This window comes from Chelonia mydas, chromosome 9 (assembly GCF_015237465.2).
Source record: "Chelonia mydas isolate rCheMyd1 chromosome 9, rCheMyd1.pri.v2, whole genome shotgun sequence".
Lineage (NCBI taxonomy): Eukaryota > Metazoa > Chordata > Testudines > Cheloniidae > Chelonia > Chelonia mydas.
The window spans coordinates 25,369,912-25,392,885 of NC_057855.1; the positions used below are offsets into that span (position 1 = coordinate 25,369,912).

At 42.7% G+C, this 22,974-nt stretch overlaps 1 protein-coding gene across 2 annotated transcripts in view; it reads right to left on the minus strand.

Annotated features, from left to right (window-relative positions):
* ARHGEF26 (Rho guanine nucleotide exchange factor 26) overlaps positions 1-22,974 on the minus strand; it is a 120,169-nt gene that overhangs the window by 77,139 nt on the left and 20,056 nt on the right. For both annotated transcript variants that reach the window (XM_037909179.2, XM_037909180.2), the window contains exon 6: positions 15,115-15,275. In XM_037909179.2, coding sequence (XP_037765107.1) covers positions 15,115-15,275 — 161 coding nt within the window. The remainder of the gene's footprint in view (positions 1-15,114; positions 15,276-22,974) is intronic.

Consider the following 22,974-nt stretch of genomic DNA (forward strand, 5'->3'; position numbering starts at 1 on the left):
CAGCAATAAGCATTAACCTCACTATTAAATGTGTAAAAAAAAAAAAAAGTGTATGATTATGTAATTAAAACACTATCACAATGCATATACAACATGCTCGGACAACCTTAATTGTCACATTTCCTAATTTTTGAGTATTTGACTTTGCAACTAACAAACATTCTTCTACTGTAGTTTTTGTAGATGAATTATACATAGAATCAAATCTTGTCACCTACACTGAAACTCCTACATAAATACATTCAAGGGCTGTTTTAATTTCACCAGCTCCATAAAATTTCACCAATTTTAGATTTTTACAGTAAAACTAGTACACAGCATCAGAATATAGTAATTAGCAACTTTTAAAATGTTTTCTTACCAAAAAATATCTGATTATTGCTTATCAATGTGAGTGGTATATTTATTTCTAAATGAAGAGTGGCAATGAATGGAAGGGAAGAATAGTACTTTTAGTCTAGAGCTACAATGGTATTGGGCAGGGGGGGAAGAAACGCTAACAATGTTTTGTATCAAATTTAATTTTGGTACAAAACCACAGCATGAACTGGTCTTAACTGCATGATGTTAACAGAGCAATAAAAGACTTCTTGTTTGTTTTGTCAGTGTATGCTTGTACAAGTCAGTCACACGGTTCTGTCTGGTCATCCACATTGCCAGAAATGTAGCTCAACAGCCTTGCTTTTAAAGTTGTTTTGAGCACTATTTAGGGATAATATAGCAGGTCTCCCTGAAAACTGCAGGTGCGCGCACACACCTCCCACCCCTTTTGACAAAAATATAAACTATGCTTTCTAAGCTTTAATACTCAAGGACTGATTCTGGCAAAATCCCATTTCTGGCAAAACATAGGATCACAGCTTCAGATTTTTGAACAACTTACTTGGAAAGATGCAAAATACATGTTATATAAAATTATTATTTACATACAATACTTTTATATAGTTTTTCTCTACAAATGTAGAACTGGAGACAATAATTCTTCTTACATGAATACTGTGACAGCTTCCTAAAGAAAGATTAAACCAGCTGTGCTGCAATAGGTACTTTTCATGCTCCCTGCCTGCTCTGGCCCCGCGGAACTCCCGGAAGCAGCCAGCATGTGTCTGCGGCGCCCGGAGGGGAAGTGGGGGCAGGGGGTCTCCACGTGCTGCCCCCACCCCAAGCGCCAACTCCGCAGCTCCCATTGGCCGGGAACTGCGGCCAGTGGGAACTGCGGCGATGATGCCTGCGGGTACAAGGGCAGAGCACAGAGCCTCCCTGCCCCCACTCCCAAGGGCTGCAGAGACATGCCGTCCACTTCCAGGAGTGGTTTGGGGCCAGGGCAGGCAGGGAGCCTGCCTTAGCCCTGCTGCACCCACCAACTGGGAGCAGCCCGAGGTAAGCACCACCCAGCTGTAGCCTGAATCCCTCACCCCCTCCCACACCCCAACCTCTACCACAGCCTGGAGCCTGCTCCTGCACCCAAACTCCCTCCCAGAGCCCGCACCCCCTCCTGCACCCAAACTCGCTGCCCCAGGCTCAGCCTGGAGCCCCCCCAGAGCGCACCCCAACCCCCTCCCCAAGCCCGGTGAAAGTGAGTGAGGGTAGGGGAGAGGGGATGGAATGAGCAGGGTGGGGTTGAGAAGGAGCAGGGCAGGGTTGTTTGGGTTTGTGAGATTAGACAGTTGGCAACCCTATGCTACCAGAATAAAGCACTTAAGAGCCAACAAAAAAGCACACTCAGCTGAAAGGATATGTATGTGTAACAAGCTTCCAGAGGAGATGGGATGAAATCAGTAGTCTGACCTCCTTCAGAAAATGCTGCAAAAACTTACTTGATAAAGCTTTTCCAACCATAACTAGAATATTCAAATCTCTCTATCCTATCCAACCACTCCCCACCCCCCCAAAAAGCTTACCTTATTCAGAGCTTTCTATAGGCCTGAAAAGATGACAAATCAGAGACTCCATGAAGCCCACTGGAAACTTGGCTACTGGCATTCTATTTTACATAGGAAAAGCTTAGACACTATGGGCAGTTTGAAAACACTATGATAGACAGAAGTCTCATCAGCTTGCATACAATAAAGCAGGGGTCGGCAACCTATGGCACGCGTGCCAAAGACAGCACGCCAGCCGATTTTTAATGGCACGCTGCTGGCTGCTGAGTCCCAGCCACCAGCCCCGCTCAGCCCGCTGCCGAACCCAGGCCGGGACCCCGGCAGGCAGCAGCGTGCCATTAAAAATCCTGCCCGCTCTTCTCCGCCCCCCCCCCGCACCCCGTCCTCTCCGGCAGGGGCAGAGTGAAGAAGCTTGGTCCTACCCGCTGCTGCTACAGGGCAAGCGAGCCCCCCCCCCCCGCCTCTTCCCCCAGAGTGCTGGGTTCCTGCCCCTCCCCCTACCTCCCTGCTGCCGATCAGCTGATGGCCCTTGCAAGGGAGGGGGAGAAGTGGAGCCCCAGCGTGCTTGCTGCTCCGGGGAGGAGGCAGAGAAGAGGTAGGGACAGGGCATATCCCCTCCAGCCCCCTGCCATGAGCCGCTTTCGGCAGGGGGCTGGGAGCACCCCCACGACCCTAGCCCACGCCCCCAGCCCTCTGCGCTGACCCCTGTACCCCCCCCTCACATCCCCCAGCCACATGCCCTGACTCCAGCACCCCCCCACACCACATGCCCTGACCCCAGCACCCCCCCACACCCCAGCCTCCTGCCCTGCCCTCGGCACCTCCCATGACCTCAGCCTTTACTCCAGCCCCCCCACACTCCATGCCCTGACTCTTGCACCCCCCACATTCTCATCCCCACCCTGAGCACCGAACGGGAGCTCCTGCAACCCCCCCCCCCACATTCCTGCCTGCACCCCTCACACCAAATGGGAGCTGCCCAGGTAAGCACTCCACACCCAAACCTCCTGCCCCAACCCTGAGCCCCCTCCCTCATTCTAGCTCCTGGCCAGACCCTACCCCCCAACCCCCAGCCTGCTCCTTCACCCCCAGCCCTGTGCTCAGTGCAGAAAGAGGGGAAGAAAAATGGCTAGAATCAGGGAGAAGGTTGGTACCCAATCTATGTGGGCAGGGCCAGCTGAGACCCTCGCTGGTAGGAGCCAGTGGACAGAACCCCGGACTAGCAGCGGGTTGAGCTGCTCAGTGGTCCCGGCCGCCGGCCCCGCTCAGCCTGCTGCCGGTCTGGGGTTCTGGCTGCCAGCCCAGGGTTCTGGCTGCCAGCCCGGGGTTCTGGCTGCCAGCCCCTTGCCAGCCGGGGTCCCGGCCGCAGGCCCCACTCAGCCTGCTGCCGACCTAGGTGAACGGAACCCCAGACCAGCAGCAGGCTGAGCAGGCCGGGGGCGTAAGATCAGCATTTTAATTTAATTTTAAATGAAGCTTCTTAAACATTCTGAAAACCTTGTTTACTTTTTATACGACAATAGTTTAATTATATAATATATAGACTTAGAGAGAGAGACCTTCTAAAAAACGTTAAAATGTATTACTGGCAAGTGAAACCTTAAATTAATGTGAATAAATGAAGACTCGGCACACCACTTGTGAAAGGCTGCCGACCTCTGCAATAAAGTGTAATGTGGTAACCTACCACTCTGGTGCTGAAAAGTTCAGTACACATGGAGAACGTGGAAGCTAGAGAAAGCAATGTTACATGCAGTGCAAAGAATCATCATTTTCAGTTGAACTTAAGTGGTAGCTGTTATATTTAATCCCTATTATTGCTATAGTTCAAACAACTAAATTAAAACATCCTTCATAATCATTCAGAACTGAAGGGATACTATGCTACAGATAACTGGGTTCATTTAATCTTTGTGTCATATAAGTATACTGTGCATACTCTAACAAAGATCCTTATTTTCTTTCCTTACATCCACTGTGCATTATGGGAGAATTATGGGTTCCTCATACAGCTTGGTACCTCTCTGTTTTACTTCCAATATAGCAAGCTACCATTTGCAACTTACTGAGGGAGAAACAAAGACCGATAAAATCAATACTCCTTTTCTTTGGCCAGTTCTCGTGTTCCTTCTCTGACCACTAACACTTACTTTATTGAAGATGGTATTGCAAAACCAGAAAAAAAAATTTAAATGCAGCAGAATTTGTAACACAATTTGCTGCTGAGAGTTTTAAAACTGCATCTGTAACCGTAAATTATTCCATTCTAACGTTTTAGTATCCATGAACATCTCAGTTACCGTTATCTAGTCAATTCACATTAGACAGTTGGATGTGAAAGTTTCAAGGTCAAGCAAATCTGAGCTAGTCAAATCTAATGTGGAGGTACATCACAAACAAGAGTTTTTTTCTGGTTACTGGGTGGCAAGTCCAACAATGCGTTCAGTAATGTTGAATATTTCTGTTTTTATTCCTTATTTTAAGAAGGTGGGGAATGAATCTGTTAAATTATTATTGCACTGAAAAAGAGTGAAATACTGACTAGTGGGGAGATTTTCAAAGATACTAACTGCAGTTAGGCAACTGATTCTCACTGAAAGTCAATGGGAACTAGACACCAACTCCATTTGGTGCCTTTGAAAATCTGTACCTGTGTATCAGCACATAAGGAAGCACAATGCATATCGCCCCACCCATCCCTAGCGGTGCACCTTTTAAGTTATTTTCCAACTTCGTCTTATGAGTGGGGTACTGAACTATGCTTGCTCACCAAGGGCCATGGTGTTCCAAGTGCAAAAGTCATCAGAAATCATTCCTAACACTACTATGAGACATAATTTTTGGCTGGAATATTTTCAGTTTTATGGCTTGGATAACTCAGATTTCTGAGATTACTGCTGGTGATAAACTTATTTGTTGATACATAAGTACAAAGAAATATAAGACTAATTCAACCAATCTTTTTAGAGGGCTGACATACAGAAGTGTGCGTGTGTGTTTTCTCATTGAGGGAGTTGTTGCCAAAAAAAAAAAAAAAAAGGCAGATTGGTAATTTACTGACATTATCAAAGATAAAAAGTTAGATAATAAAGAATCAGGCAGGATAAGGACTATTAATTCATGTGGGAAAAACAGAAGACAATCTGAACTGAGCATGAGCCCCTCTAAACATACTTGATCCTAGAGGCAAAAGAAAACTGGGACATAGAGAAGTCCTAGGCAACAGATCTGACAGAAGAGTGTAGAATAAATCCACAGTTATAAAAGGGAATGCTCCAAAGGGAGCTCCTATAGTGAAACGCTTCTCATAAATATGTGGCGCAATGAGTTATGTGCCATCTGTGTTGTATTTCTATAGGGAAGACATACTGATGGAATAGAATTCTCCAGAGTCATAAATCTTTCAGAAAGGGGCACAAACGGAGGGAATTCATTTGTCAGAATACCCTTAATAGAAGACCACCACACAAAGAATACTGACAATCAAAGTAGGAGTGAAGAAGCTTCTATAGATGGGTTGCTAGGTAATCAGATAAATTTCACTAATGCTCCGTTTTAGGTCTATCACATAATTGAGGCCAATTTATCTGAATGGGGAAAGAGCCAGAGGTAAAATACAGAGACATTTTAACTGTGGCTAGATTAATCTAAGAAAAGCTGCGAAGTTTTTTTAACTGCAAAAATGATGACATTGAACAATCCTTACCTTGGCAAGCACATCAGCCTTACTGTTAGGCCTCAGTGATCACATACTTCAGAATTCATAAACACATTATGATGGAGCAGTTAAGATTACATGTGCATTAGCTTTGATATTTCTTGACCTTGGGGGTACTTAACTATTCTTTCACCAGCGTCTTTTTCTATGGAATATACATATTACTTCTTTCACACTATTAGATTTGCTGCTGATTCAGTGTAAAAGAGACAAGGTGTACGGACTAACTATTGAAAAAGAAGAATATAGAAACAGTATTACAGGAAAGACCAAGTAAAGGCCTTTTATGGGAAAACACCTATCCAAACAGTAACAACGAATGTTTTCTCTAGCCACTTGTCTCTCCTAAATGTCTCTAAAGAGCACCAGTTGCCTCAACTTTACATTAACCCTCTATCATTGCCCTAAATGTCATTTAGAAAATTATTCTTAGGAAGTGAAAGTGTATTTTGTGCTGAATGGTTGACAAAGTTATTGATACTGCAAATGCTAAAATTCATGTGCTGGCATCTACAGAAATCCATGGCCCGTAGCTAGGAAATGGACACTGATACTCTGGAACTTGCTGCTCTAGAGCAGTAGTTTTCAAACTGAGGTACGCAAACTCTCACCAGGGTTACTCCAGAAAAATCTTGCAATGGCGGACAATGCATTTTATTTAGTAAGGCTTGGCAATTTAATCATAGCTATATTATGACCCTATCTCAGATTGGGGTACACAGACTACATTATTTCGAAAGGAGTACGCAGCCTAAAAAAAGTTGAAAACCACTGCTCTAAAGTCTCTGGGCTCCTCGGAATTTTGTGACAGCCACAGAAGGTGCAAAATGCAGGATACAAGGGGATGCTGGGAAAGGCAAGGACTGCAAAGGGGAGATGCAGCAGTAGGGTGACCAGATGTCCTGATTTTATAGTCCTGATATGAGGCTTTTTCTTATATAGAAGCCTATTACCCCCCCACACACCCCAATTTTTCACACTAGCTGTCTGGCCACCTTATGCAGCAGTCCCCTGCAACGTGGAGCCAAACTCTGCTGCAGATCTCTGCATAGTTTTACTCTGAGTAGAAGATTTGGGCCGAACACAGGAGTAATAGGGTACGGTCAACAAGTCAGCACACTGCACGGGTCCACAGGCCACCAGCACTGCTAGTGCAATAGACTACAAGTAGTAAAACAACTCATGAGTTGTAATAGTAACAGCCATGAATCAGCTGAGTAGGTGCTTCTCACACCTTGCTTCCAGATTACATGGGAGGGTTTTATCCCTCCCATCTCTGTTTGTCTGCCCTCTTTCTCAAAGCCCATTCACTCAGATCTACTGCCAAGGAATTAGATTTCCCCCTTACAGATTAACCCATTGTGTCCAATGTGAAAAATCAGAGTTCAAATCTTTAAACATAAATTGGTAATGCTAATACTGTGGTTTTACCTATCCGTGTGCTTCCAACTTGATTTAGAAGCAACACCTTGAGGGGTTAGAGAGTAGCTAATTCTCCATGTGCATTCAGTTTAGCACTTGGCCTGTTTCTGCTGAAATGGCTAAAAAAAAAAAAAAAAAAGAGGACAACTGGGATACAGACACTTGTCCACTATAAATTGGACTGAGAAAACCAACTCATTTCAGGCCACTGTAGAGTTAGCAGATGGTAATGACTGTTAGTCTCTTAGATTGCACTCAAACTGGTGATCTAGAATTTGTGAAAAATTCTTTCGTTACCATTCACCTACTATACATTAATATATTACACAAACTCCAAACAATTCACCACTTCTAAAGATCAAAAACGATTAAGAGTGTCAGTATGTACCATCTCAATAGTATGAAAATGAGAGAACATAACAGGAATATTCACCAGCAGGAAGAGTATTATATGGCAAAAGCAAAAAGTGCACAATATCAAGATATGGGCAAGTATAGATACATTAGTTTGATTTACAAAGCAGTACTATTGAAAAGCTACCTGTTCCCAACACAGGTATGTCTTACATGTGTAGCTCATATGCAATATATATTTAAAAAAAAACGTAAGAATGGCCACACTCTGAGTCAGACCAATGGTTAGTCTTTCAACAGAAGCCAGTGCCAGATGCTTCAGGGAACATAAGCTCCCAATATGTGCTAGGTTCCTCACAAGCCACATACCTCTGAAATCATTAGGCATTACATAGTCTAAACAACTTTGTGAATCAATGTGTTTTCTATTTCCTTGTCTTTCTTCCCTATTAACACTAATCTTTTGATATTCTATAGGTTCCTAAGCATTTGTTGAACTAATGGGAGAAAAGGGAACACCGCAGTAAAACTCCCAACAGTCTTGTAAATTTGTTGTTTAAGGATGTCGGATAAACTGTTTTCAGAGATGTTTAAATAATTTCCTTTTGCTTTTCCTTTCCAAGACAGATTCTTGGGAAACTGACCATTTTTGCTCAATGCATTGAGATTCAAGCTCTTTATTTGACTAGAAAACTGATTTATTCTCAGGCTATACAAACTTTTACTTCAGTGTAAATCAGCCTATTACATCCCCATTAGCTTCTCTCCCAAGACAGTCCACCTCTCACTGAATTTTGATAAAATTCATGTGATTTTATGCATACTGTATATCCTTTGTGAACAGGCATATTATATAATCAGATATATACACATAATTATGAGACTTTAGCTTTTTGAAGTAATCTTGCAAAGTACTTTATAGCTAAACATGACTGTGCATATTGTACCCTACACAAATTATTCAAATCAACCCTTCTTTTCTGAGGAGAGATATGTCAATAAGCTTCCAAATGCAGAAACAGGCTTTGCTGTCTGTTTTTTACCTGTTACAAAGAGAGCTTTGTTCAATTAGGAATGGCCTTGTCATTTATTAGAAGCTTATCTTGACATTTCTGGGGAGCTTTTCCACTGAACATGTTCAACCTCAAGATACCAGATATAAACTACATGTGATCTTCATTAAAATGTAGTACGTTTGCCAGTGCATTTGTTTTTCAGTAGCTACCTTCCTGTCTCAGAAGCCAACGAATTCCAGCTATTACCCTAATATGCAATTTGAGACTGTGTTTTTAAAAACAAAAGGAAGTTTGGTTAGAATATACCATGTAAAATAGGACAGCTGTATTAAATTACTACACTTTCGTGACGGGGGAATGTTTTTACACCACCTTTGAAACTTTTGAAAAGGAGGTCAAACAGTTTTGATGTACTAAGAGAAAGGTTTTAGTTGCAAAATCCTTTCCCATGGGCTTGTTTGTATAGATGAAGCTGCAGAAAGATAGTATTTCAAAAGCACCTTGTTCACTATGGTTTTACAGAATCCCGTAATTGGGGAAATAAAATATGCTTTAAGTTCTGAGAAAGGAATAAACAACTCATTTTTCACTCCAAACTACAAAAAAAGTTCTTGAGCCACTAACTAAATTTTCATGACAAGCAGAAATAAAATTATAATTTTAGGCCAGTTTGTTATTTTCCATTGTTTCCCCTCTCTCCTGCTCCCCCTCCCCCATTATTTTGAAGACAATTATTTAAAAGGAGTTAGAAAGATTCCTCTAAAAACTTTTGTTTTCCTTTTGCTACTTTAAAATTCTCATTTAAAAATAGTTTTAGTGAATTTAGTCATAAGAAAAGCTGATGATTTACACTGGATCCCAGTGTAAACTTGATCACTGATATGCCAGTATGCTGTGCCCTACAGGAATGATCCATAGGGCAAGGAAAGTTTCTAGGCTAACTAAATCGTTGCTCTGTATTAAGCTAACAAAAACAGGTGCCAACTACTACCTATAGCAAGAGTGGTTTTGTAACATCAACACCTGTCCATTAAGAACTGGAGAGAGATAACCAACTCATATTATTCTACCAAACAACCGTCAGACAATATTGGTTTTCAGAATTGCCAACCTGGGGCCTTGCAGATGAGTTACCTGGAAATGAAAGATTCCATCATCAGCCATAAATGGTGGGCCATTTCATTTTATTTGCAATGCCCTTACTAATAAAACTACCAATTCCTTAGAACACAGAATTATTTAATAAGTGGAGTATAAAACAGTCAGTGACAAATGTGAGAGAGCACTCTAAGCCGTTAGACTAAAAGACTTACCTAGACAGGCTCTGGGTTCTAATTCAGACCAAAACATTCAATCTTTGTGGGTCAGATTTTCACATCCTTAGTCAGGATGCTCCTGACTCCTGTTGGCTTCATTGGGACTACTTGTGAAGTAAAGATCTCAGAATCTAACCCTGCCCAACTTGGGACAAGAAACTTTTAAATGTACTTGTGCCATTTACCACAAGTTGAGTAAAACTAAGACATCACTAGAAAAGAGATGCTGTATCTGTGTTGTGCTTTATGGGGAAATTAATCCAAATATTGAAATGTACAGACACATTCCAATCAAATAGTTATTAAGTATATGGCAGCAGTGTGCTTTCTCAAATCATTTTGTCCACTCAGATCTTATACTTAAGCCAAAATCCAGATTGTGTTTGATGTATACCACTTCCAGTTTCAAACTTTGAGAAATAAAATCATATTACAGCACAACCTTGGGGGATATGAAACTATACTACCACACAAGGGACATAAGATTCACTGGGATACTTGAAATAAATGGGAAGCAAGAGGTGAGGTCAGTGGGGCTAGAAGCCTCCAGAATTTATAAGATGCACTAGGGTGAATGGGGAGAGTCTTTCCCCCATATGGCCTACAAATTCTGCAGCCTTAAATGCTAAAGAAATTCAAGCCACAGCAATTTCTACATAGAAAAGGATACAAAATGAAGGACAGAAGAAGAGGGAAAAGGTAGCAAATGCAAACGTGGAAGGATGGTCTATGATTGAAGTGCTAGCCTGAGACTCGGGAAACCTGGGTTCAGTTCCCAGCTCTGCTATAGCCTTCCTGTATGACATTGGGCAAGGCACATAGTGCCTCTGTCTCTCAGTTGCCCATCTGTAAAATAGGCGTACTAATCCCTACCTCAGATGGGTGTTGGGAGGATCAATACATTAAAGACTGCAAGGTGATAGGGGCCTTTGTTTGAATCCTTCATCCAGTTTGCTGACTTTCATATCAGAAACCAGGAAGAGAAAAGAAAAAAAATAGCAAAAGCTTTAATTTCTTTTACTTATTTGGGACATAGCAATTCAGGCCTGTCAGCCAGTGTAGTACCCACTCACCAGGCTGTGGACAATGCACAAACTATAGTAATACAACCCCTGAGAAATTAATTGGATTGAGAATTACATATGTACCAGAAGTGTAGCATACGCATACACACTCCATGAAAAAATTACTTTGCCATTTTTAGAGTACAAGAAAATGACTGAAAAAAGTCTTAATATAAATACAAATAAAAGTCTGAACAGTTGGCCAAAAAAGAAACAAAATTAGACTTTACAATGTTAGCAACCATTTAAAGATTTGCAGACACATCCGTTTCATATGAGCTCTGTTTATCTAGCACTTCTTTCTCTCTCTGGTGACTGTCTACTCAAGAAAGTTCCTTTCCAAACACAATGCAGCTTTCTGTAGACAGGTGCTATGACATACACAGACACTGTTCAAGAACAGTAAAGGGACTATGCACTTTACGAAAAAGATAAAATGGAATGCTGCACAATGACATTCAACAGAAGGTAAACAGTTACTCACTGATTAAAGAATGCATTTGCAAGAGCCAGTACTTGAGGACAAATATTAAACTGTTGCTGAATTTAGGACAGTTCAATAGACTCATATTAAGATTAGTTTAAAAATCCTGAAAGACTAAATATGGCTGTTTTATTTTCCAATTTTTGGTTATTAACGGTTTAATGATAAAAACAAATGTGTTTTAAATCCAACAGGTAATTTTAAGAGTACATTAACTTATATTTTCAATTTTCCCCTCTTTCTGGGCACCTATCCCTACCTGCCTAATTAGAGTGTGTTAAAACAGTGTTTCATGTTCTCCTGAATTTGAAGTGAACTGCTAAGCAATATATTTTTGCATACTTCCTTGGAAATAGTAGACAATTCTTCAACTATCCAGGACTGGAAGTTGTAATGGATATAGACAAGGCACCTGTAGTTGTACTGGATAGTGCGGACCACTGTACCCTAGAGATGCAGTGTTCTAACATATTTAGATGTATTTATATGCTCCTCCCCTCCAGCTACTGTAGGTCAATTTCCCAAACTGATTAACAACAACTGGCATTTAATTAATACTTTCTATTAAATCTAAATAATTGTCAAGACGCACTTCTGACCAGCTCCATTCAAGCATTTTCTCATCTAGTCACTACAGTCACAAAAGCAATTAATTATCTGCTGTTTATTTTGCAAGTACTGTGGTGAGGAAAGCATTAGAAAAAGCTAACAAGATAAAAGATGGGGGCGGGCTAGCTCAGTGGTTTGAGCATTGGCCTGCTAAACCCAGGGTTGTGAGTTCAATCCTTGAGGGGGCCATTTAGGGATCTGGGGCAAAAACTGGCGACTGGTCCTGCTTTGAGCAGGGGGTTGAACTAGATGACCTCCTGAGATCCCTTCCAACCCTGATATTCTATGAAAGATATCTCTCAGTATAAGAGCCTGTTCAAGATACAGCCCGAGTCCTGCAAATATTATGGTAGGACCCTGATGATACAAGATCAACAATCTCAAGAAGCTGCACATCAAGAAAATACAATCCAAATCATGGGACTGCTTCACTAAAGGAGTCACTCTCTAATATTGATTTTTAAAAAGTTAGAATCTCAGACTGGCAAAATCCAAGCTATGGAAGTTAGGTTGATAGTCATGAAACATGGTTCCTCCGGCTTGAAAGCAGAGGGCTCAATCTTCAAGAGCTACACTTTGAACATATTGAGAGTGGTGCCAGAGCTGACATTATGCCACTTGACCATCTCCACCCAATCTTGGTCCAGCCAGAGGCCCATTGCACTGGCTTTCACCAGCCCCAAGGGGCCATTATTCCAGGCAAAGGTTGCTAGAGTAGCACAAAGGAACCAGGATCTGTTCCAGTTTCTCTTTCAATTAATGCAAGTAGCAACCAGATTTGCTGCTTTCAATAATAAAGTCTATTTAACCCAACGGAAAAGGCTGAATCCTGAAAAAATATTGGAAATAGGTTTCTGGATGTTGTCAGAAAATTTTTTTTTTTTTTTTTTTTTACCATCAGTTTTTTTGGTTACCCATCTGATGCTCGTTTCCATTGATAGCTCCACTCTGGACAGCATCCCAAATGTTTAATGTATTAAAGAAAAAAAATGGCACTGACAAGATGCAATTACACATATGGTTATTCCATGACTTATTACTGTAATCCACAACTTTTCTTTCCCCCTTCTTCACTCTCCATTACTGTCATCATCCCTTCTACCCTAATTCAGATTAAAAACTCCATGAGGCTTGGAATTATTTTAGTTGTCTGTAATGCATCATGCACACCTATGACATTGTCTGTAACAACTAAACCCTACTTTTAAAAAAAAAAAAAAAAAAAAAAGGAAGGAAGGAATATGGTCAGATTATTTCTGCAAAAAGATTTCCTGTTAGAAGAGACTTCAAGAATTGAAAATGACATTTGATATTCCACAAATGAAGAACCTAAGTCCCTGATTCTGCAAACTTTGTGCTTCACTTTATACACTGCAAGTAGGTCAGTGAAGTCAGTGGGGAAGCCGTATGAACCAAATCTCAAAGGACAGCAGGTGGGAATAGTATTCAGAAATATTCTTCTATTCCCTTCAAATGCTATGACATTCCAGGGATAGAAAGAGGTCGTTTTTCTCTTATCACTTCATATCAGTATAATATCAGGCAATGATTAGTTGTAAAGTTATAATTCTGAGCTTCTACCATGAAAGACTAAGGGCATAATCCTGAAAGGTACTGAGTATCTTCAACTCCCACTGAAGTTAACGGTTTGGGCCCTAAATGGGAGTTTAATTGTTATTTAAAACAGTATCTTTCTCGCAGAATGTTTTTCCTTCTTCTTATACTGTTCATTCTATCGCAGTACTTTGCTCTTTAGTATTGTGTTATTTCCTTCAAATTTATTGAAAAAGTAAATACAAAATAAAGTTTTAAAACTGATCTCCAGTATTTGCATTTAATATTAATTTCCAAAAAACCTGTAGCTGGATATAAGAACATTTATAATATAGCTGGACATCAGTTTGGTAAAAAGAATTAGACAGAGTCAAAACTCCAAAAACTTGTCTGGATGAAAACTAGATTTGAGGATATGGTGCTTGGACAGAAATAAAAAAAAAAAAGTGAAAAGACAGTCTGATAGAAATTTTACACTTTATTCAGAAGAGCCTACTTGATTTCAGAGCTTTAGGTACAAAAGGAAAGAGTAATTACATTTAATTTCAAGTTGTATAATAAGCTAATTTACCTGTAGCATACTGGTTTTCAAATTCTGACACACAATACGTGCCCCCAAACCACGTAAACAATGCAAAACAGAAAATGTATTGTTTCATGGGGAAAAAAAAAAAAAAAAGAGAGCTATGCAGTCATTTCCAACTACATAGTACACTGTTTTGTCATCAGTCTTCTTGGCAACCTCAAAACACAAAGGGACTAATTTGGTACGGATTTCATTTCATTCCATGCAGGACTGGGATTAATAAGCACAAAATTTGGACCAAAAACTAAAGAATGAACAAACAAAATGAATCTCCCTCCTCCTCCTCCAGCCAAACACAGACACATTTGTGTGTGTACGATACAAGCAAGATAAACACGGAAGTAGTTTCTGCAGCACCTGTTCAATTCACAAAAAGAATCATTGAAATATTTTTCTGCTGTTTTGGTTTGACTTAATGATACTCATGCTATTTCTTATTTCATATTCCTAAGTACTTAGAAAGTTTTATCTCCCTTTTAAAAAACAAGAATGTTTATTTAATGCCTTAAAATATTCCAGAAGATTAACCCCCGTTTTGACATCTTCTCAAAATGATTTCCATTCAGTTTTAATGTATTATTTAGTAGCTATTTTTTCCTCTCAGCACAGAGTTATAGTAAGGCAACAATAAATCTGTTGCTAATAACTGGTGACATACCATAACTCAACACACACCTATTACGGAATCCATCTTCTCAAACATATTTTGTTGTTTTTAAACAACGAACAACTTCATTTCCTTGTCAATCATTAAAAAAGTAACTGAAGTACCACAATTTTATGCTTTAGTTATTGTATTTTACTTATTCTGAACTGCTGCAAAATGTATTTTACTATTTTAAAATATGACAGGACCATCTATCATCTGAATGTATTAGTCTTTTTAAAGCATAAAATATCAACCTTTTGTATTTGTCATTGGAGACCATTCGGTTTTAATGAAAATTAGATTTGTTTTTTTCTTGCTATCACCACAAAAATCAAGCAAAGATGCTTCCTACTGAAGTCATGAAATATAATGCACACAGTAATTTATTTCTGCGCATAACCACCACTCTCAGAATTTCATGCAAATAAAAAAGGGTTTTGTCCTTTACAATAAACTTACTTTTTGCTGGCTTCACAGACATCAGCAATATTGGAGAAAAGATGGTGTTTTTCTGTTTTGGTCATTGTTAAACTCAGGTCTTTGGAATTTTTAAACATCCGGATCAGAATCTCCAAGCTCAGCAAGTATGAATGTTCAGATGATATTACTTCAAATATAGCCTGCACGGTAGGAAAAACATACTTACAATGAACTGTTTTGTTTTGGATGAGTTATGGTATAAATTACAACAGAAGAATTTATCATCCAGACTAAGTTTGCCAATACAAGTTTAAAAGTAGTCACAAAATTTACTTTTAAATGTAAAGTGGAGTACTGCAAAAAAAAAAAAAAAAAGCGCAGCCTTTTCAAATCTGACTCATAGTCAAAGGGTATGTCTATACTGCAATTAAACATCCACGTCTGACTCACATTTGGGCTGCAATATTACAGTATAGACGTGGATCCCAGAGCCTGGGCTCCAGCCCAAGCCCCACGAGTACAAGTGAGCTGATACAGGCCAGCTGTGAGTTTTTAACTGTAGTGTAGACATATCCAAAGAATGTTAAGCCAAGTGTTAAACTCAAACCAGTTGTGATCTTTCCAGTTTTGCAGACGTCAACATGTCTCTTAAAAGATTTGCCCACTCCAGTACTCTGGGGCAGAGAATTTAAACATAGGCAGGCTGCTACACATCAGTTAATGTGTCTTTTCAAGTTATCTGCTAGGGCAACATTCTTGTGTAATGGAACCTTGATTACCCAAAAGTCTATGGGAACACTTAAAACCTTTGGATAATCAAAGATTCAGCTAGTAGACAGAACTAGGAGGGTGGAGCAGTTAGCCGAGGAGGAAAGGGCAGACCTCTGGCACACATATACAGCCTCTCGCAAAAAGATTTCTGTCACTGCTTCTCTCTCTCCCCATCAGTCAGCCAATATAGCACCACACCCCTGGGTCTTTCCTCCCAACTCTTCCTTCAGCTGGCTGGCATACATAGAAAACCTTAGGTGATACAGTTGATCTTTGAACTGCAGAGGTTTGGTCAACCAGGGTTTTACTGTTTCAGATGTAGAAATGTATCCAGTTGTTGTAATATCCTCCCCCGCCCTGCTTTTAGTTTTTCATTTGAAAAATCTAACTGGGGTTCCTGGATCTCGCTGTATATACAGACTGGCTGATCACTAAAGAATGTTGACCCTTCCTTTTTAAATAGCACCATGGGGTCCCACTGGCTCTGAGATATTTGTTATTCCATCTACTTCCTAGAAATTTTTGACTGTCTTACAGTAAGGACACTTGGATTTATAGAACTTGGCTTTCAATATAACAAATGTAAATATCTTCACATGAATTTCAGGAACTATTTGTAATTAGTGTCTCTAAGCATCTTCAAACCTGAAGGGAATATACTTCAGAAGCTGACTGTATGCTGAAAGTTCTGATTGTGGATTTTTACTAACTGAGAAGTAACATATATGTTGACAAACATGTTGAACACATTGGACCTTTCCAGCTTCTGAAAGAACTGATCAGCATCTCAAGTACAGTGGACTCTTCTGTAGATGATGTTAATGAATGCCCTTCAGTGCTTATGGATGCTCATGATTATTCTCTTCAGATCCCAGGTTTTTTATTCAAAATCCTTCACTTACTTCTAAAATCTCTTCTCCTTCAAAGAACTGGGATTTTAAAATTGGAAACAAGTAACAGGTATTGGATAGTTTAAAAACTCCAGCTTTAAATCAAATCCACAAAAATGTATTCCTTCCGTGATTGGGTGTACTAGGGCTCTTCATGGCCCTCTGCTGGAAGCCCCATGGTCCTACTATGCCGCGCCCCAGGAGAGGAGCGGCAAAGGTGGCTCCTCCAGGCCTGCCTAGAAAGGCTGCATGGAAGCAGCCAATTGCTGCTTTATCCCAGCAGGCTCAGATAAAAGGAGTTTTAGCCCTTGTCTACACTAGGAGTTGAGGTCGAATTTAGCAGCGTTAAATTGATTTAACCCTGCACCCGTCCACATGACGAAGCCCTTTTTTTTTTTTGACTTAAAGGACTCTTAAAATTAATTTCTTTACTCCACCCCCGACAAGGGGATTAGTGCTGAAATTGGCCTTGCCGGGTCAAATTTGGGGTAGCGTGCACGCAATTCAACGGTATTGGCCTCCAGGAGCTATCCCAGAGTGCTCCATTGTGACCACTCTGGACAGCACTCTCAATCCAGGTAGACAGGAAAAGGCCCACAAACTTTTGAATCTCATTTCCTGTTTGGCCAGCATGGCAAGCTGCAGGTGAGTGCAGAGCTCATCAGCAGAGGTGACCATGACGGAGTCCCAGAATCGCAAAAGAGCTCCAGCATGGACCGAACAGGAGGTATGGGATCTGATCACTGTGTGGGGAGAGGAATCCGTGCGATCAGAACTCCGTTCCAGTTTTTGAAATGCCAAAACATGTGTCAAAATCTCCCAGGGCATGAAGGACAGAGGCCATAACGCAATGCCGTGTGAAACTTAAGGAGCTGAGGCAAGCCTACCAGAAAACCAGAGAGACAAACAGCTGCTCCGGATCAGAGCCCCAAACATGCCGCTTCTATGATGAGCTGCATGATATTTTAGGGGGTTCAGCCACCACTACCCCAACCGTGTTGTTTGACTCCTTCAATGGAGATGGAGGCAACACGGAAGCAGGTTTTGGGGATGAGGAAGATGATGATGATGAGGTTGTAGATCGCTCACAGCAAGCAAGCAGAGAAACTGGTTTTCCCGACAGCCAGGAACTGTTTCTCACCCTGGACCTGGAGGCAGTCCCCCCCGAACCAACCCAAGGCTGCCTCCCGGACCCACCAGGCAGAGAAGGGACCTCTGGTGAGTGTACCTTTTAAAATACTATACATGATTTAAAAGCAAGCATGTTTAATGATTAATTTGCCCTGGCAATCGCGGCCAGTACAGCTACTGGAAAAGTCTGTTAACGTGTCTGGGGATGGAGAGGAAATCCTCCAGGGACAACTCCATAAAGCTCTCCTGGATGTACTCCCAAAGCCTTTGCAAAAGGTTTCTGGGGAGGGCAGCCTTATTCCGTCCACCAGGGTGGGACACTTTACCATGCAGGCCAGTAGCACATAGTTGGGAATCACTGCAGAACAAAGCATTGCAGTGTATGTTTGCTGGAGTTCAAACATCCATTCTTTATCTCTCTGTGTTATCCTCAGGAGAGTGATATCAGTCATGGTCACCTGGTTAAAATAGGGTGCTTTTCTTAAGGGGACATTCAGAAGTGCCCGGTCCTGCTGGGCTGTTTGCCTGTGGCTGAACAGAAATGTTCCCCGCTGTTAGCCACAGGGAGGGGCTAGCCACGCCATGGGGGGAGGCAAAATGCGACCTTGTAACGAAAGCACATGTGCTATGTATGTAAAGTTAACAGCAAGGTTTACAGTGAAAGAGTGTACTCATTGTTCTATAAAATGTGTCTTTTTAAATACTGTCCCTTTTTTTTTTTCCTCCACAAGCTGCATGTGTTTCAAGGATCAGAGGATCTTCTCCTTCCCTGAGGCTAGCGAAGATTAGAAGGCGAAAAAAAACACTCGCGATGAAATGTTCTCTGAGCTCATGCTGTCCTCCCACACTGATGGAGCACAGACAAACGTGTGGAGGCAAACAATGTCAGAATGCAGGAAAGCACAAAACGACTGGGAGGAGAGATGGTGGGCTGAAGAGAGGGCTGAAGCTGACAGATGGCGGCAGCATGATTTAATGATGAGGCTGCTGGAGGATCAAACTGGAACATATTAGTGTATGGTTGAGCTGCAGGAAAGGCAGGAGCACAGACTGCCGCTACAGCCCCTGTGTAACCAACCACCCTCCTCCCCAAGTTCCATAGCCTCTTCACCCAGACGCCCAAGAACGCGGTGGGGGAGCCTCCGGCCACCCAGCCACTCCACCCCAGAGGATTGCCCAAGCAACAGAAGGCTGGCATTCAATAAGTTTTAAAGTGCTGTGTGGCCTTGTCCTTCCCTCCTCCACCACCCCACCCGGTGCTTCCCTCCTCCACCACCCCTCCCGGGCTACCTTGGCAGTTATCCCCCTATTTGTATGATGAATTAGTAAAGAATGCATGAATGTGAAGCACTTTATTGCCTCTGCAAGCGGTGATTGAAGGCGGGAGGGGAGGATGGTTAGCTTACAGGGAAGTAGAGTGAACGGGGGGGGGGAGTGGGACGGGGAGGAGGAGGGGAGTTCATCAAGGAGAAACAAACAGATTTTTCACACCGCAGCCTGACCAGTCACGAAACTGGTTTTCAAAGCTTCTCTGATGTGCACCGTGCCCTCCTGTGCTCTTCTAACCACCCCGGTGTCTGGCTGCGCCTAACCAGCAGCCAGGCGATTTGCCTCAACCTCCCACCCCGCCATAAATGTCTCCCCCTTACTCTCACAGATATTGTGGTGCACACAGCAAGCAGTAATAACAATGGCAATATTGGTTTTGCTGAGGTCTAAGCAAGTCAGTAAACTGCGCCAGCGTGCTTTTAAACGTCCAAATGCACATTCTACCACCATTCTGCACTTGCTCAGCCTGTAGTTGAACAGCTCCTGACTACTGTCCAGGCTGCCTGTGTACGGCTTCATGGCATTAAGGGGTAGGCTGGGTCCCCGAGGATAACTATAGGTATTTCAACATCCCCAACGGTTATTTTCTGGTCTGGGAATAAAGTCCCTTCCCGCAGCTTTTGAAATAGACCACAGTTCCTGAAGATGTGAGCGTCATGTTGATGTTGGTGAAACGTCCCTTGTGACCCACCAGTGCTTGCAGCACTATTGAAAAGTACCCCTTGCGGTTTATGTACTCGCAGGCTTGGTGCTCCAGTGCCAAGATAGGGATATGGGTTCCGTCTATGGCCCCACCACAGTTAGGGAATCCCATTGCAGCAAAGCCATCCACTAGGACCTGCACATTTCCCAGGGTCACTACCCTTGATATCAGCAGATCTTTGATTGCGTTGGCTACTTGCATTACAGTAGCCCCCAGAGTAGATTTGCGCACTCCAAATTGATTCCCAACTGACCGGTAGCTGTCTGGCGTTGCAAGCTTCCACAGGGCTATTGCCACTTGCTTCTCAACTGTGAGGGCTGCTCTCATCTTGGTATTCTGGCGCCTTAGGGCAGGGGAAAGCAAGTCACAAAGTTCCATGAAAGCGACCTTATGCATGTGAAAGTTTCGCAGCCACTGGGAATTGTCCCAGACCTGCAACACTATGCAGTCCCACCAGTCTGTGCTTGTTTCACGGCCCAGAATTGGCGTTCCACGGCATGAACCAGCCCCATTAGCACCCTGATGCCCACACTGCCAGGGCCCGTGCCTTGAGAGAAGTCTGTGTCCATATCCTCATCACTCTCCTCACTGCGCTGATGTCACCTACTCACCCGGTTTCGCTTTGCCAGGTTCTGGTGCTGCATATACTGCTGGATAATGCGTGTGGTGTTTAATGTGCTCCTAATTGCCAAAGTGATCTGAGCGGGCTCCATGCTTGCCGTGGTATGGCGACTGCACGGAAAAAAGGCACGGAACGATTGTCTGCCGTTGCTCTGACAGAGGGAGGGGCGACTGATGACATGGCTTACAGGGTTGGCTTACAGGGAATTAAAATCTACAAAGGGGGTGGCTTTACATCAAGGAGAAACAAGAACAACTGTCACACAGAATGGCCCCCTCAAGGATTGAACTCAAAACCCTGGGTTTAGCAGGCCAATGCTCAACCCACTGAGCTACCCCTCCCCCCGGTATTCCGGGCAGGACTGAATCTCCATTGAACTTTTCAAGGTGCCCCTGAAAGACCTCACCGAAACGAATGTCGGCTGTTGATTTCATGGAGGGAGGGAGGGGGAACCTGGTCGAGTCACCCCTATTTTAGTCCCTGCACCCATGTCTGCCCAGGCGCTCCTGACCAACCTTACTGAGGTGGCCAAGAGCACCTTGGACATGACGACGATGGTTATCAGGCCTATTGCACCATCTCCTGCCAAAACGCAATGAGCTGCTGCTGTGTAGCAATGCAGTACCGCGTCTGTCAGCACCCAGGAGACGTATGGTGACTGTGAGCTGAGCGGGCTCCATGCTTGCTGTGGTATGGCGTCTGCACAGGTAACTCAGGAAAAAAGGCACAAAATGATTGTCTGCGCTGCTTTCACGGAGGGAGGGAGGGCCTGACGACATGTACCCAGAACCACCAGCGACAATGTTTTTGCCCCATTAGGCATTGGGATCTCAACCCAGAATTCCAATGGGCGGTGGAGACTGCAGGAACTGTGGAATAGCTACCCACAGTGCAATGCTCCGGAAGTTGACGCTAGCCTCGGTACTGTGGAAGCACTCCGCCGAGTTAATGTACTTAATGCACTTAGAGCATTTTGTGTGGGGGGACACACAATCGACTATATAAAAACAATTTCTAAAAAACCGACTTCTATAAATTCGACCTAATTTCGTAGTGTAGACATACCCTTAGTAGGTCAGGTCCTGGCTGGGAGCTCCTCTCTGGCCACAGGAGCATGACCAGCTGCATTTGCTTAAATTGGGAAAGAGAGGGCCTGAGAACTTTAACCCTGAGGTGTGGGGTGAAGATAAAGGGGCTGTGGGAAAAGGCCCAAAGTAGCAGCAGCTAATTCAAGGAAACAGAACGTGGCTTCTCTTTATAGGGATCTGGCCTGGGACCCAGAGTAGCGGGCGGGCTTGGGTTCCCCCGCTGGCTACTGACAAAGCAGTCTAAGCTCTGAGAAAAGGACCAGGTGCATTTAGAAGCCAGAGCGAAGAGCTGGATTTAAAGGGCCCTGGTGATGGCAGATGGACAATTTTTGTTGGACTCTGCTACCCCAGAAGGAGTATGTTTGGACTGTGAGACCCAGCTGGAGGGCATAGCCGTTGAAGACCCACCAAATAAGGTTGACAAGCTATAGGGGCTGCCAGGAGCAGGAAAGGCCTGTAGTATTGCATGTAGCAGCAGGAGGCGCTCTTGTTACACTTTTCTAAAGCCTTTGCTGTGTAAAGAGAAGGAGCCAACTCCAAGGGAAAACTGTAGGGATGCCAGAAATGTCAGAAAGGTGAGCATGTGGGATGTTCCCTCCTCCCCACTGCTTGCCACTCTCAGTTCCCTCCACAAGATACCTGTATAGCCAGCAGACTCAAAACAAAAAGGGATGTGACCAGAAACATATCAGGAGCCAGATAACAGCTGCATTAAACAGCATGGTCCTTGTAAAAGTGCATTGTCTTAGTATAAGGAGATGTATAAAGTTAATGACATTTAAAACGTTATATTCCAGCCTGATGTATCCCTCGGCCCTAGAGGTCTACAGAATATAGCCAGATGCTAGCTGGACTAAGGCAACAAAGCTGCCTGGTCAGCTATACTTATATGGCTGATGTAGGGGGAAAAGGGTGTCTGAACACAGCATTCTGGCCATTTTCCTTTGCTCACCACACGTATTTCTAACTTCACCCTGGCTACATTGCGTTTCCTCCAGCTGCAGTCACCAGGAAAGGATTTGCCTAAAGAGAACTGCAGTGTTCCATGACTAATTTGTTCTGATCTATGCATTTTTGAACTTAAGGAAACACATGAGCCTTCCCTTCACTGTATTATTGAGGAGCTTCTTTGTTTCTGATTTTTATGAGAGCCCTCATTGACTTCTTTCAGTTTGAGAACTGCAAGGCCATGCTAGTGTGTTTGAAAGTCAGCACTAAAGCCAATTTGCTGTTAATATCTGCTATGTGATGACTGCAAAGTGCAAACAAGCTTTGGTATAATACCACTTTCTACCCAAAACACTTAGCATGACAGAACAAATCAAGATAATCTTAGGTTCACATATACAGTAATAACAGTAAACA